The sequence below is a fragment of the Myodes glareolus genome, chromosome X (assembly GCF_982192425.1).
Source record: "Myodes glareolus chromosome X, mMyoGla1.1, whole genome shotgun sequence".
Classification (NCBI taxonomy): domain Eukaryota; kingdom Metazoa; phylum Chordata; class Mammalia; order Rodentia; family Cricetidae; genus Myodes; species Myodes glareolus.
Genome location: NC_142053.1, coordinates 81,509,384 through 81,526,272, shown reverse-complemented (window position 1 = coordinate 81,526,272; position 16,889 = coordinate 81,509,384). Strand labels below are relative to the sequence as shown.

Sequence of the window (16,889 nt, the reverse complement as noted above, 5' to 3'; positions counted from 1 at the left end):
CCTAAGAAAACATAGAAGTCATTTAGGCTGTTATAAGGTACAAATGATGAGTTTTATAATTTAGAAGTAATGCTCAAGGTGTCAGGGGAAAGAGTCCGGGATAAACATAATATTCTGGGTGATATGGATGGAGGCTGGCTCAACAGATAGCAAATGATTACCAGGCTGCAAACTGTATTTTCCCCCAGCATTCTGGGAGAACAGCCAAATATCTTTCCACTTTGGAGAGATTAGATGTGTGCTCAACTTTTCTTGGCTTCTCCGATGCTTGTCTGTGTGCAGGACTTCTTTTGCACTCTACGGAGTATAACACGAATTTCATTTTTGCTTATGTGCAGTTTCTTCCTGAGAACACAATTGTGCTGAACTAAGCTACTGAAAGTTACACAGACATGCACTTACCAAACAAGGCCAAGGAACCACATCAGTACACATCTGTTGTTGTAGTGTTCCATAGTGTATATGACCTTTCTTTAAGCACATCATAACTTATAAGCTATGAGCACCCAACAGCTGCTCTGGTTGCAAAATGGGTGCCTTCCTCTTTCTTTAACTGCCCCCATTCCTCTCAGTCCATTCTAATGTTTCCTCTGTATTTTGTTGTTTTTCCCATCTGATTTCTATCGTTTATTTTATTTCTCTTTTGTTTTCTTCTTCTTACATACAGGCTAGTGGGCAGAAGTACCAGCCAGGTGAACTGGCACGACGAAGGTCAAACACTTCTACAAGCAAAATTCAGGCTCTTTTCAAGGTTTGACTATCAGACCCATTGTAGTACTTATATATTTGACCATTTAACATGTTGGAAACTGTGCCACTGTTTTTGTTCCGACTAGCTTCCTATCATTTTGTTATGTACAAGCATACATTTACTTACTATTGAGACACGGTCTCACTATATAGTCTTGGCTGGCCTAGAACTCACTGTGTAGAGCAGGTTACTCAAACTATAGTGGTATATTATTTGTGTTTTAATAAATAAAGCTTTCCTGAAGATCAGAGTGCAAAGCAACCATAGTAGTCAACCATACAGACCAGGGAGTGGTGGCACACACCTTCAATCCCAGCAGTCACGCTAGTTAGCCACAGTGGCCAAACGGTTGTGGCACACACCTTTAATTGCAGAAGTCACACTAGTTATCCACAGAGGCTGGACAGTGGTCATGCACACCTATAATCCCAGCCCTAGAGAGGAATATAAAACGGGGGAGGAGACAGTTCTCAGACACAGTCTCAGTCTGAGGATCTGTGGAGGCGGGATCACCCATTTCAGTCTGAGGTAGAGGTAAGAGTCAGTGGCTGGCCACTTTGCTTTTCTGATCTTCAGCTTCAGAGACAATATGTGTCTCTGGGTTTTTATTAGTTGTGCTACATCAAACTCACAGAAATCTTCCTGCCTTTCTCTGCGGTTCTGGGATTAAAGGTGTGTACCACTATACTAAGCCATACATAGTTTTAGTACTGTGATCCTCACCCCATTTTTCTGTTCTGTAGTTTTTAAATTTCTTGACTATGCATTTCATGGTAATTTTTTCAAAGCGATGCTATCTCATTATAACGGAACTGACTGGCTTTTGAATTTACAACATATCTTTATTGTGAACTTTCAAAGAAATTTTGGAATATTTTTTAAAAGATTATTTTTTATTTTATGTACTGAGTATTTCATCTGCATATATGTATGTGAACAACACGGGTACCTGTTACCCATAAGCTTAGAAGGCGGCTTTGGAGCCGCTGGAACTGGAGTTACAGATGCTTGTGAGCTGTCATGTGCATGCTGGGAATTGAGCCCACATCCTGTGGATGAGCAAAAGGTGCTGTTAACCATGGAACCATCTCTCTATCACCTAAGGATACCTTTTTAAAAAATACTATTTGAGATGGTCCTGCTATTTAGTGTAGACTGGTCTCAAACTCTTGATCTGCCTGCCCTAGCCTGAGTCCTGGGATTACAAACATGTGTCACTGCAGCAAAAATTCCTTTTTAGAAATAGAGAAATTTGTGGGGTACAGTGTTATACTTCAACTCATGTATATAGTGTGTAATGACGAAACTGAAGTAATTAATATTTTAACATCCTTAACTTGACAATCTTCTTTAATGAAAGAAAAAAATCTTATCTACAGAGACAATGAAACCAAAGAAGTCACTGACAACATTTGGATGGTCAGGAATGAAAAAAAAAAAAAACAATCTGAGTTTCCCAAAAATTTTTTTGTAGTTGTTTTGTTTTGCTTTTGGTTTTTCCAGACAGGGTTTCTCTGTGTAACAGCAATGGCTGTCCTGGAACTCACTCTGTAGACCAGCTGGCCTCAGAATCAACAGAGATCCACCTGCCTCTGCCTCCTGAGTGCTGGGATTAAAGGCGTGCATCACCACCCAGTTAGAATTTCCCAATTCTTTTTTTATATAGTAACTTTTCTTCTTTAATTTTTTTAAATTTACTTTTTAAAATTTTATTTTACATCCCAACCACAGTGTTCCCCAATTCCTAATTCACTATTATCAGCTATGAGTCTCTAGGAGACAGACAACTCTGTCTATTTGGTAGTCAGAAGACTCCAATTTGGGCAGTCAGTACAGATAGAGCCATTAAAACTGAAAGAAGATACAACAAGAGCAGCTTGCTCAGAGCTCTTCCCCCAGCTCATTACCTGTTCTGCGTTTCCACTGAAGACCCCATCAAGGATAAAGTATGTCCAGAACAATGGCCATTCACACTCAATGTTTTCAAATAACTTCAGCTCAGCTGGTTCATAGTATAGACGATTTGGATCCTAGACAAAAATAGAATAAAGTCTGTCCTGTCGCTCAGAGATTGGGTGTATATCCTTAGTTTAGGGGTATTACAGTAGGAGTTTTACTAGACCATTTGTTTCAAAGATGGCATCAGGGAAGGCAGTAAGCACAACTCATACTCCCCTCTCTTAGCAAGTGCTCTATGAAAACGTTCAATGACTAGTCTTGAAATAATAAGGAATCACAGGAGATATACGAAAATGTGTGTTACTTTTCTTGTCCCATGATAAACTAATCCTACAAAATCAAATTAAGTGAAGCAAGAGTTTACTTTGGCTCACAGTTCAAGGGTACAATTCATCATGGAAGGACAGAGAAGATGGCAGAAGCTTAAGCAGCTGATCACAACTGCTTCTGCAGTCAGGAAGAGTACAATAAATGCTGGAATGCAGCTAGCTTTTCCTTTTCATGCAGCCCAGGCCCCAAACCCAGGAAATACTGCCACTCACTTTTAGGGTGAATTTCTACTTTAATTAACCTGATAATACCCTCACAGGCATACCGAAAGACTTGTCTCCTTGATCCCGTCAAGCTGACAATATTAACCACCAGTGTAGAACTGCTTTGTAATCAACCCGAGAGAGACAGCACTAGGCACAGATGGCCTTTGTGGGAAAGTGCTATACAGAATGAATGGCCTGTACAAGAAGGGAATCCTGGCAAGTCTTCAGAACGAGGGCAGCCAAAGACAGAGAGCCAAGAACCACGAGAGTGCAGTACTGTGGAAATCCAAACAGGGAAAACTTGAAGAAAGGGGCCAAAGTCAAACTCAGGCCTGAAGAAGAAAGTTGAAGTGATGAAGGAGACAAGATTTTACACTTAATTTAAAAAGAACATAGTTCCTCTCTTCTGTGTGGTGCTGGGACTGGAACGCAGGGCATTGAACATGCTACACAAGCAGTCATAATAGTTCTTGAAAAGTTCGCCCAAGCCATATTTTTTTTTCAAGGAGAACTTTTGACTGGTAGAACAAAAGGAACTTATATTTTCACAAACAAGTTCTGCTTATAACTAACCAAATACAAACTACTAATCTTGGAACAGTTTAGGTTTGGTGTCCTTAAGGCTTGATGTGCTGAAATTTCATCCATATTGTGAAGTAGTAGGGGGAGAAATGGAATAAACTACAGAACTTCGGGGTGGAGCCTGAAGGAAAGATCAGGATTTAATAAGGCCATTAGGGTGGAGACTGAATCTCTGGCTTTGTCAAAAGGAAAGAAACCAGAGGAGATTGGGGCACACCAGTACTCCTTGGATCACACCTTGGGACTCTTGATTCTGAGCCTATGGAACTGTGAGCCCAAGTGCACCCATTTCACAACTCAGTCTGCAGTACGGAGTCCCTGACAACAGAAAATGGTCTACGACAGGCAGGCAGAAAGATGTACTGATGGAAAGTGCCTTTCCTTTGGACTGCTTAAATATTTTTTTGGGGGGGGGGCACATTTGGATATTATGTAAATACTATTTGTATTTAAAACTGTTCATAGATTTTAGCATCTATCAGTAGACCTTTCCTTAAACTAATCAACTGAAAGAAAGGAAAAACTGCCTTTATTTTATTATATTTACTTTTGGACATATTATTAATTTTCTTACTATCAATGTCAAAACTTGGCAGCAAAGTCCAATAAATACAGCAAACATCATTTATTATTCATTTTAATGATCTGAAAAAATTCTATCAGTGAGGTAACTTATCTCTGACTGAGACTACAAAGGAAAGGGACAATTCTGCCCAATTTCCCTGTGGTGAAAGGAAACCTACCTTTTTTTTTTAAGGACTTGTGAGTTCTTCCTGCATGTGCACCTGCACGCCAGAAGAGGGCACCAGATCTCATTATAGATGGTTGTATTGGGAAGTGAACTCTTGACCTCTCTAAGAGCAGTCAGTGCTCTTAACCGCTGAGCCACCTCTCCAGCCTCAGAAACCTACCTCTTTAGGAGTTTTATATCCATCTCGTAGAAAACGACAGCAGCCATAACGACCCTGGGGACAGAGAAAAAGATCCTGAAGCTTGTACATCTGCATGACTCCACAAGCAGAAGCACATCCTCAAACATCTCCATGTACCAATCTCTCACCACCACAGACACAGAACTCAAAATCAGCTCAGCAGCAGCAACAGCAGCAGCAGCAATGTTCTTTCAAGCAAGAAGTATGTTACAGGTTCTTCCCCCAAACAGCATGCCTAGCAGTGTCTTCTCCATGACTGTCCACCTTAGGCCAAGCCTACAAGCTTATTATCAATCTGTGAAGTTCTTCCCACAGTATACACAGCTCCCAAGAGACCACAGTTTATTTTTTAAATATATTTTTAATTTTTTGAAATTATTTTAGACTTATAAAAGTTACAAACACAACATACTGTCACTCTGCCCATCAAATATCATCTCCTTATATTAACTAATGTAACTCAGGAACATACATTAGAACTAAAAATTAACTTTGATATGCTAATATTAATTGAATTATAAAACCTATTTAGATTTCACTGAGTTTTCAATCACTGTCCTTTTTTATTCTATCCCAGGATCCAGTTCAAAATCCCACACCACAGGACTCTGGTGATGGCTTAGTGGGTAAAGGATTTCCTGTGCAACCATAAGGACCTAATACTCAGTATTTGGATCATTTTCTTTCTTGTCCCCCAACTCCTCCCAGATCCTTCCCATCTCCTCACTACCCACCCAAATTCATGTTCTCTGTTTCTCTAAGAAAGAAAAACAAACAAAAAGAAAATTAAAACAAACTAAAGAAAAGCAAGAAGATTAAACGTACCAAAATAGGCCAGGTGGTGGTGATGCACACCTTTAATCCCAGCACTCGGGAGGCAGAGGCAGGTGGATCTCTGTGAGTTCTAGGCCAGCCTGCTCTATAAGAGCGAGTTCCAGGACAGGCTCCAAAGTTACAGAGAAACCCTGTCTCGAAAAACAAAAAACAAACAAACAAATAAACAAAGTACCAAAATAAAGAGCATAGCATCCATTCTGTGTTGTCTTGGACATGAAATCTACCCTGGAGTGTGATTGGTAACACTCACTGACACTTCATTGGAGAAAACTGATTTTCCCTTCTTGGCAGGCAGCAATTGCAAATAACTTCTTGGTTAAGGATGGTATTTTGTGTTCATTTTCCCTTCTCTATACTAGGATTTTGTCTGGTTTGAACCCGAGTAGGACTTGTGAGTACTGTCACAGTCTCTGAGTTAACATGGTGTCAGTCCTATCATGTCTGGATGGCACTGTTTGTTTCCTTTGATTCATTCACCAGCTCTGGCTCCTAAACTCTTTCTGACTCCTCTCCCACATAGATTCCTAAGCCTTGAGGCCGGGGCTTTGGATGAAGACAACCCATTTAGGGCTGAGTGTTCCAAAGGCTTCTTACTCTCTGTACCTTGTCCACTTGTGGGTCTCTGTGTTAGTTACCATCTACTGCAAGAAGAAATTTGACATTAACCATCTTCTTTGGGGTGGGGGGTCTGAGACAGAGTCTCTCTATGTAAACCTTGGTTGTCCAGGAACTCAGTATGTAGACCAGGCTGGTACTGAACTCACAGAGGATTACCAGCCTCTGCCTCCCAGGAACTGGGATTAAAGGTGCATACCACGACGACCAGTCATTCCCAACCCTTTTTGAGCTCTTTACTTTCTGAAGCCTTAAGATGCTTCAGATCTTTTGTATCTTCCCTAATGTGATTCTCAGATCAACCACTTATCAAGGATTCCTGATCCACTTTTGGGGGTAATGGTTTTAAAAAGATCTGGACAACCTCAACACATAGATAGGCATGCATTCCTCTGTTTCTGTCTGTCTGTTTCTGTCTCCCTCCGACTCTTTCTCTCTTCTCTCTCTCTCTCTCTCTCTCTCTCTCTCTCTCTCTCTCTCTCACACACACACACACACACACATACATGCCTACACACCTACACATACACACACACACAATTTTCACAATAGTTTCTAATTTCATCCAGCATGAGAGTTCATTTTAGCTTTCCTCATGCCCTATTTGCAGTATCTTTCTTTAACAGTGAAAAAACATACATACTTTTTTGCTCAATGCCTTTGAGAAACAATTTTATCAACTAGAGCAGGAGTTTGCCAACTTTACATTAAAGGGACAGAGAATGAATACTTCTGGCTTTTCAGGCCATGTAGCCTTTATTAAAATTACTGAGCCCTGCTATTTGAAAGGAGCAGTATATGGGATAGAAACATGGCAGGATTAATAAAACTTTATTTACAAGGACAACTGGCCAGTCCACAGGGTGTAGTTTTCTGATGCAAAAACTAGGATACAGTGTTTATATATGGTTAGTTTTGTCTTGGATTTACAGTATCCACTCAACAATAAAAAAAAACAGTTTTACTAGATTTAGATAATTTTGTTTACCCTCTTCAGTATGGTTATCCAATTCATTTGTAATGCATTTAAGAGTCACCTTCTAGTCTGAATTACACTTTTCTCACCACATCATGGTTGTGTACTTTTGTGGTACACAATTTCGTGACATTAGGCAAACATAATCATTATCTACCACTGTCAGGGTTCACAGATTTGAGACTATTTCACCTTGACTAGAGTCAGAGAGTTGGAGCTTGTTTTGTTCTTTCAAAGTTGTTGACAATAAGTGGCTACAAAACAGGAAGTCCTGACCTAGAGTGGTTAACAGAGGTGTATCAGCTCCATCTTGACCAAAGGTCAGAGATGCTCTGTTTATTCCTTTTATCATGTTAATCAAGTCTGTTGCTTCCCCATCCCCTTTTGGAGTGGGGTATAAAAAGATATGTGGAAAATAAAGGGGTAGTTCAGTATTCACTGAATTTCCCTCCCCATGGTGTTCGGTGTTTCATCTCATATTTCTCTCTTATCTCTGTTACTTTTTGCTTAATAATTCTAATTAATCCTCACACTCCTACCATAGAACATGTGAATTCAGTCGAGACTGGTCCTTGACATACCATGACAGTTGTCCCATCATGCTGAAATTTCTCTATAAGTATGTCTTTATAGATAATTTCTCCCTCCAATTTCTCTCAATTACCAATTGTTTTCCTCTCTTTGGGTTTTCCCCTTTCAAAGTGTCACATTAATGGAATCAAACAGTATGCATGGCCTCTGTGATCTGTTCTTTCCTCTTAGCAAAATGAGCTTAAGAATCAGATCCCTTTCTTCCTGCTGGATTGCCTTGTCCAGCTTTGATATGAGGGTTTATGCCTAGTCTTATTGCATCTTGTTATGCAGTGTTCAGTTATCACTGGGGAGCTTTCTCTTTCCTGAAGGGAAACAGAGGGGTAATGGGTCTGGGGAGAGGGAAGGTGGAGGAGGTAGACAGGGGAGACTGTGGTCAGGATTTAGTGTGAAAGAATACAGAAAAAAAGAATCATACTATCTCAGAGATTATTAATTTGTTCTTCTCACTGTTGGGTAGTATTCAATAGGGATATAGTATAATTTGTTTCTCAGTTGAAGGTGGTTTCCAGGTTCTTGCAATTATGGCTGAAGCTGCTACAGACATTTGTGAGTTTTTGTGTGAGTGTACACTATCAATTGTAGGGGAGATACTGAGGAGTAAGGATGTTTGTGGAATCCCACGTTATATATGTGCATATATATTAAAGTTCATAAGAGTATGCCAGCTCTTCTCCAAAGTGTATGTCCCATTTCCAACAGTAATGACTGCTTTTGAAAGCTTTGTAGAGAAACTACTAACAAGAGTGTAACTTAAAGGTTTCTTTGAAATTCCTGGCATATGTTATACTCAAAGGCCTAAAACCACTAATCTTCCTTTAAACTCCCAGCTCTAGAGAAAAAAAGGCACATGTGCACATACCTGGAGCTTGGTGATGATTTCCTGTTTGGTGAGCTCTACCAAATGGCTGTCCTCTACAGCAAAGGCTGGGAAAGAGATCACTGACAGCAGACTAGCATCAACTTCTTTGGATGTTGAAGCCCGGGGCAGCAGTGAATTTAGGATTGACTAAGAGAAAAGTAGCAAAATATGGTTTATTATTCGATACTTTGGTTAAGAGGTGAGACCAGGAACTATGGTTCAAAAAGATTTTATGTGGAACAAAAGCTTTCTGAAGAAAATCCAAATTTTTTTTAAATAGTGAGATCCTAAAAGTAGCTTGCTTGGTATGGAATCCCTTTTCTTTGCCCTGCTCTCAGTGTTTCCCCATTGTGACTGGAAAGCATCTATGGGACACACACAATCCTGTTGGTTCCTTAGCCTCTAGATAAAATAAAGTTGAGGTTAAAAAGATGCATCAGTGGTTAAGAACACTGGTTGTTTCTTCCAGAGGACTGGGCAGCTCACAACCGTCCATAACTCCAACACCCTTTTCTACCCTGCATGGGCACAAGGCATGAATATGGTGGAAAGATATACTCAGACCAAACCCCCATACACACAAAATAATAAATAAATTTTAAATAATAAAAATTAACAAAACTAAGGGTGAACTTTTACCACAGTAATAGTATAATGTCCAAAACTCTAAGCAGAAAACAAAGGACAATGTTTCAGATCCACCATCCAGAAGGCTTATGTCATATCTTGTTTCCTTTTTATGTTTATGAAAAAAGATTCTTGGAAAATGAAACCACAGGCCCTTGATATAATAGCAATGGATAACTGGATATACTATGGTGGGTTCATTTTATAAATTTTAACTGAGACAAGAAGACCACTGTGGTGGTTTGAAGTTTCAGATGCCCAAGCCAGTCCCAGTGTCTTTTTCTTCCTGCTGCATGTGGATCCAGGTGTAGAACACTCATCTCCTTCTCCAGCACCATGTGTCCTGTGTGTTCCCATGGTTCCCGCCATGCTGATAAGGGACTAAACCTTTGAAACTGTGAGTCAGCCTTATAAATGCTTTCATTTATAAGAGTTGCTGTGGTCATGCTGTCTCTTCACAGCAATAGAACACAGATTAAGACAGAAGTTGATACCAGGAACTGAGGTATTACTGTGACAGGCCTGATCATATTGTTGGTGGAATGTATGGGCTTTGGAGCTTTAGATTAGTAAAGCAGTTGAATGCTTTAAAATGGGCTTAATGGGAAATACCAGTAGGAACGTGGAAGATATTAGTGCTGAGAACAATGTAGATTATGACAGCCTGGCTCAAGAGGTTTCAGAGGAGAGAAATAGTAGCAAGTGGCCTAGAGACTGTTTTGTGATACTTTTGGCAAAGACTTTGACTGCTTTATGCCCTTGTCCAAGAGTTTGCCTGAGGATAAATTGAAGAATTCTGATTTAATGGTATTGGCAGAGGAGATTTCAAAACAGCCTAGTATAGATTCTGTTTCATGGTTATTAGTGTTCACTGTTACGCATGTCTATAATGAAAATGAACAAGCTAAGCAAAGAAAAATACATAATGTACAGTTTGGGGAAAAAAAGGGGACCAGGAAGTGTAATGGCACTAAGTCCAGTGTTAAGGGAGACAAAAAGCTGAAAGAAAAGCCTGATGCTAAATAGAATAGAGAGAGTGGGGACCTCAGGGCAAGATCCCACCCAGCTAAGCTTCCAACTTGTGAAAAGGAATTAAAGAAAATTTTTAAGCAGTGAAGGAAACCACAGAAAACAGAAAGCTCATGCAGATGTAATTGAACGAGATGTTCCAGCCCCAGCAAGCATCAGAACTTGACAGCTTCAGTCATATGGTTTTGGCTTAAGAGCCAAGGATACAAAAAAGGGGTTGTGAAATTTCTCTTCACTGCTAAGGAAAGCCACGGAGGCCAAACACGTTTAGGGGTGCCCCTGAATGGAGGCCCAGAGAGGCCATTTCATGAAGTGGTGAAAGTGAAGCCTTGATTGTATTGGAGATCCTAAGATATTGGAGATATGGAAAACCTGCCAAGGAGGATTGCTAACAGTGAGTGGAGCCAATCCAAGAGAGAGAAGTGTCTTACAGTCAGCAAAGCTGAAAGGAGTTGGAGATCAGAGGGCATTTTGACATCAGACATGGAGATGCAGTTTGGAGTTTGCCCAGCTTGTTTTTGGTCTTGCTTTAATTCAGTATTTCCTCATTGCATTCCCTTTCTCCCTTTTGGAATGTAAAATATATTCTGTGCCATTGTATGTTGGAAGCATGCGATCTGCTTTTTTATTTTTGCTACAGTTAGGAGATTGCCAGGAGTCTCAGAAGTGATTTTCGACCTAGGACTTTTCAACAGTGTTGTGACTATTAGACTATGGAGATGTTCAAAGTTGGACTGAATACAATTTTGAATTATCTCATGGCTACAAGCCTATGGTAGTCAGGGAGTAGAATGTGGTGGTTTGAATAGGAATGGCCCCCACAGGCTTATATATTTGAATGCTTGGTCGGCAGGGAGTAGTACTACTAGAAAGGATTAAGAGGTATGGCCCCATTGAAGGAAGTATGTCATTAGAGGTAGGTTTTGGGGTTTCAGAAGCCCAAGTAAGTCCCTGTATCTCTCTCCCTCTTGCCTACAGATCCAGATAAAGAAATCTCAGCTATTTTTCCAGCACCATGTCTGCCTGCATGCTGCCATGCTTCCCACCATCTTAATAATGGACTAAAGTTTTGAAACTTTAAGCAAGCCCCAATTAAATGCTTTTATATGAGCTGTTGTAGTCATGGTGTTTCTTCACAGCAACAGCACATTGACTAAGACAAAGATGATCTATCTTATAGCTCATGCTAGTACCAGGTTTATCTCAGTATAGAATGGTTGATAAAGACATTTCTGATCACAGGGTAATAATGACATGATAAACTGCTCTCTTTAAGCTAAAGTCTGTGTTAAGTCTGAATCTGGGCAAGAATAAAATTTGCTATGTCATGGTCCATTATTTCCTTACCTGGCAGTGTTGTACTTCATCAGCCAGGACATGGATAACTGATTGTGGCCCACCTTTCACACCAAACAAGTCTAATTCATCTAGTGCTTCCAGGGCTGCCTGTAAGAAACAATGGAAGTAAAAACAACTTCAGTGGCAGAGCACATATTTAGTATGTGTAATGCCCAGGGTTCAAACCCCAGAACCAAAAGAAAAGAAAAATCAAGATAATACATATATTTTCTTCTTAGTATCTTAGCAATGTTACATGATGTTCCTTTTGATTATATTTAATGGAACAGAAAATAAAATAGCATTCTTTATTCCTAGGAGCTTATGAATTTTACTTTGTTTCACATACTGTCCAAGGGAAAATTAAAATTGAGTTTGTTGTATTACTATCCAGTCAAGCAGTGTGCTTTAAAAGAGTAATTTGCACATAGTCTATGGATTTATAGGGGATCATTATTTCAGCAGGGAAGCTCTAACTAAGATACTAGCACAAAAGAAATGCTAAACAGCCAAGCAGTCATGGCACATGCCTTTAGTTCCAGTACTTGAGAAGCAGAGGCAAGCTGATCTCTGTGAGTTCAAGGCCAGCCTGGTCTATAGAGTGAGTTCCAAAAAGTCAGGACTGTTACACAGAGAAACTGTCTCAAAAAGAAAAACAAAAAGAAAAACAAACCAAAAAAACAACAAAAAATGTTAAAACACTGACACAGTCAGACCCTGTCAAAAACATAGAGAAACAAATGAATACATGTTAGAAGTTGTGTGGCTGCAAGACAATACATGAACTATTAGGCACTGACTCATAGCTGAGTTTCCATAGAGAGGCAAATGTCCTAAAAAGATCCTATATTTAACTTTTAAACAAATGCTATTAGTTGGTAATGTAAAGGAGGAGTTTTCATGTTTTTAAAAATATACACTGTGTTTTCATAGATTGTAGTGATTCTCCAGAGTAACAGATCTGCAAAGTTATTCCTCATGTCTACCTAAATCTTTGAATCCCTTGATCATTTAAATTCTTCCCATTCCCTTTATCCTAGTCACCATCACTAGACTCTACTTTGAGAGGTTGATTTTTTTTTAAGTTTTAAATATAAGTAAAATCATGCTCTAAGAAAATTGCCAAGTGTGGGGGCATGTGCATATCTGAGACAGAAGGACTGGAAATTTGAGTCTGTCCTGAACTATATTGTGAGATTCTGTCTCATGATGTAGGATTCCCCTCTATATGCTATGAATATGTTTTATTACCACTGGTTAATAAAGAAGCTGCTTTGGCCTATGGCAGGGCAGAATAGAGCTAGGCATGAAAACTAAACTGAATGCAGGGAGAAAGAAGGCAGAGTCAGGCAGACACCATGTAGCTGCTGAAGGAGAAAGATGTTGGAACCTTACTGGTAAGCCACAGCCTCATGGCAACACACAGATTAACAGAAATTGGTCAATTTAAGATATAAAAGCTAGCTAGGAATACACCTGAACCATTGACCAAACAGTGTTGTAATTAATATAGTTTCTGTGTGATTATTTGGTCTGGGTGGCTGGAAAACAAAAGCGGTCTCTGATTATAGTCTCAAGATAATTTTTAGAAATTATTAATTTCTTGCTTTTCTATATGTGTTTTCTGATGACAAAAGTAAAACATACTTTAATTTCTGAAAGAATATTTATTTTATGTACACTGGTGGGACATGCTCATGGAATTCCTAATTCTACTATGTGTGTTCTGGGAACTGAACTTAAATCACCAGGATTGGTGGCAAGTACCTCTACCTGCTAAGCCAACTCATCAGCCTATTAATATTTCCTTTAATAATACTATATGAGCATATATGTGTGTATGATGTGTATGTGTGAGTTCAGGTTTGTGTGTGTCATGGTGCATGTGTGAAGGACAGAAAATGACTTGTAGAATGAGCTGTCTTTACTTTTACATGGGTTCTGGCATCAAACTCAGGTGGGTTAAGCTTGTGTATAGCAAGAACTTTTACCCATGGAGCTATCCATTAGCCTACTGTTAATATTATTGATGTTTTCTATTAGTTTTCACTCTTGGTATCTTGCTTTTAAAATGTTTTTTTCTTGCTTGAATTTTTTTTAACTTTTTTGATATTTTTGAGACATAGTCTCATGTAGCCAAGGCTTGTCTCAGATACACATAAAGCCCAGGCTGACCTTGAACCCTGATTCACTCTCCTGCCTCTGCATTCAAAGATATAGGATTATTAGCATGTACCACTGATCTTAGCTGTATCTTTTTATAATTAATATAGAATGTAAGTTTTTCTTTGTTATAGAAACTATTTTGGTATAATATTGTCTCATATGACTGTAATAAAATAAATTTGGTTATTTACTAATTGCTGTAAATCTAGGCTGTCTTCTATTTTGTTATTGTAGAAATAGCACTTTGATAAATATCTCTTGCCAAATTGCAAATATTTTGAGGTCATGGTTGGTATTTTTAACAATATCTAGCACACAGAATAGCAGGCTTACTTTTCAGCTAACAAATAATTATTTGTTTTCATTTTGAAATATTTAAGCATTAATTTCTTGAAGTAGAATCACTATGTCAAAGGGTATGGAAAGTTTTGAGATGCAGTGCTAAATATAAATACATATATACATACATACATACATACATATATATATAAATAATTCACCAATATAAATTATACTAGCAGTACATGACAGTACTCTTCTTAATACAAAATATCTTAATTTTTCTACTTTGATTTTAAAAGTATGTTTCTGCATTCACTCGCTTTAAACTTCCAATAAGGTTAGAGATATTATCTCAAGTATTTATGGGTTTGCTGTCTCATAATGTTTGCTGTTAAATTATTTATATAATTGTATCTGTTTGCCTTGTATTTCTAATTTATTTGTTCTTTTTTAATTGAGATATATTCCAGACCACATTTTCTCATTATACTTGTGTCAAACGTCTATCATGACCCATTTGTTCTCTTTATTCCATGTAATAGTTTTTGCTTTGAATTATCTTTCATTTCTTTTGGTTTTCAGACTTTACTTTGCCTAACTTAGTTTTAAACTTTAAGTATCATTATGAAATAACACAGCATATATTGTATTAACTTCTTTCTTTTTAAAAATCAATCCACATCTTTCCTAAACATTTAGTAGGAGTGATTGAGCAATGCACATTTACCATAATAATGTCTGAACTTACTCCTGTTGTCCTATTTTATAAATTATTACTGTTTCTAAAGAAAATAAGAGCTAGTAGAATGAAAAGACATAGCCAAGTGGAAAGGTGATAGTGATATGGGAGACAGAGGAGAGTAAAAGGGGATGGAGGATTCAGAGTTTGCTATCTGATACCAAGTTTGGTGGACTGGACTATGCAGGGACAAAGAGCTTCTCTTAGTTTATTCAATGGCAAAGATAGTGAATATAGTTTTAAATTTGTTGTCCTTGTAGAATATATAAACAGGACATGCTACAAAAGCCATATGGTATCAAATCTGGAACTCACAAAAAGCTTTTGATACTATTTATTCATAGTTTCATGGAGGAATTTGAATTTTGTCTGTGGTTTAAAGAACAGTGTGATAGGTCTGCATGAACACTAAAGTTTTATCTGTGACAAAGGTAAAACAGACTCCACTGATTAAACTTGGTAAAAATAAGAAATATAATGTACCTTGGCCATTCCAACTGAACTCGCATTTAATTCCGAGATGCCTTGGTTGGTCTTGTCTCCACGTTCCCATATCCCAAAGTCCTGGCATAAAATAATCAAGATATAACTTGAAAATCATAACCACTAAACATTTACTAGATATGTAATCCTTAAATAAAAAACCATCAATAGGAGCAAATTTTACACACACACACACACACACACACACACACACACACACACACACCTCCACATTGGCTATTAAGGAACTCACAGTGACTTAAATTGGGGCCTCTGAGAAGTTGGGTGTTGACTGGGGTTTCTGTCCCACCAGGTCCAACATTCGTTTAGGCCCAAATAAATACACAGAGGTCTACATTAATTATAAACTGGTTGGCCTAGTAGCTCAGACTTCTTATTAACTGTTATAACTTATATTAGCCCATTATTCTTGTCTGTGTGAGCGACATGGCTTAATACCTTTTTTTGGTGAGGCACTCACATCTTGTTTACTGTGTCTGGTTTCCTCTGTGTCTTGGTGACAATTGCAGATTGAAACTTCCCTCTTCCCAGAATTCTCGTTGCCCTGCCTCTACTTCCTGCCTGGTTGCCCTGCCAATACTTCCTGCCTGGCTACTGTCCAATCAGCATTTATTTAAAATACAAGTGACAGGGTACAGACCATTGTCCCACAGCAGTTGGGGGTCTCTTCAATACTTAGTCAAAAAGTCTGAGAAACAGAACTCAAATAATCTAGAAACACTTTTCAAGTTTTCCCCAAAGGAGAGTCCCATAAACTCTAGCACATGGAAGCTAAACAGTAGCTGGTATTTTATGTCAAATACTCACTCCAATCTTACTCTCTTGGTACTAAAAGAATATACAATAAATGCATAGTATTCCTTAATCCTTACATTTTACAGATGATGAAACTGAATTATAAAAAGATGATAAGTAACTTACCCAAAGTACTACAGTTGATAAGTGACAAAACCAAGAGCTGATTCCAAGGAATTTCACTCCAAAACCTACTCTTAGACATAACTGTACACATCCCATTGGTAATTTTAAAAATATTAAAAATTAATTTTAAAATATTTTATTTTTGAAATAACCTCAGAATTAGATAGAAATTGCAAAAAAATAGTACAGAGTCCCCTAATACCATTCATTTAGTTTTGCCTAATGTTACCATTTGAACATAACCACAGTACAACTGTTAAAGTTAAGAACTCAATCAACTAAATGAGTTAACTATGGACTTCACACGCCTGTATCTCTCAGGAGTTGGGATCACAAGCACATACAACCATGTCTGACTTCTAGTAACTGCCTTTTATACTTTCCAAGATTCTGTCATTTCTGCCATGCCTCCTTAATGGCTTCCAATCAGTAGTGGTTTCTTAAATCTTTTCCCTTTTGACCTTTACATTAAGTAAAAAGTGGTAAAAGTCATGTAAAGCATATAGTTAGGTTAGTGCTGGCTCTTTTCATTTTACTTTTCCTTTTTAATTAATAAATACTTTCTGAAACAGTTTAAGACTATACAACTATCACCAGGTGGGATTGTTAATGGTTGCAATCCTAAAATGAGACCCTGTCTCA

General features: G+C 38.3%; 1 protein-coding gene across 4 annotated transcripts in view; it reads right to left on the bottom strand.

Moving 5' to 3' along the window:
- Phka1 (phosphorylase kinase regulatory subunit alpha 1) overlaps positions 1 to 16,889 on the bottom strand; it is a 127,531-nt gene that overhangs the window by 88,093 nt on the left and 22,549 nt on the right. For all 4 annotated transcript variants that reach the window (XM_087902654.1, XM_087902651.1, XM_087902652.1 and 1 more), the window contains 5 exons: positions 15,306 to 15,386; positions 11,645 to 11,743; positions 8,642 to 8,788; positions 4,740 to 4,793; positions 2,659 to 2,781 (listed from right to left, as the gene is read on the bottom strand). In XM_087902654.1, coding sequence (XP_087758780.1) covers positions 2,659 to 2,781; positions 4,740 to 4,793; positions 8,642 to 8,788; positions 11,645 to 11,743; positions 15,306 to 15,386 — 504 coding nt within the window. The remainder of the gene's footprint in view (positions 1 to 2,658; positions 2,782 to 4,739; positions 4,794 to 8,641; positions 8,789 to 11,644; positions 11,744 to 15,305; positions 15,387 to 16,889) is intronic.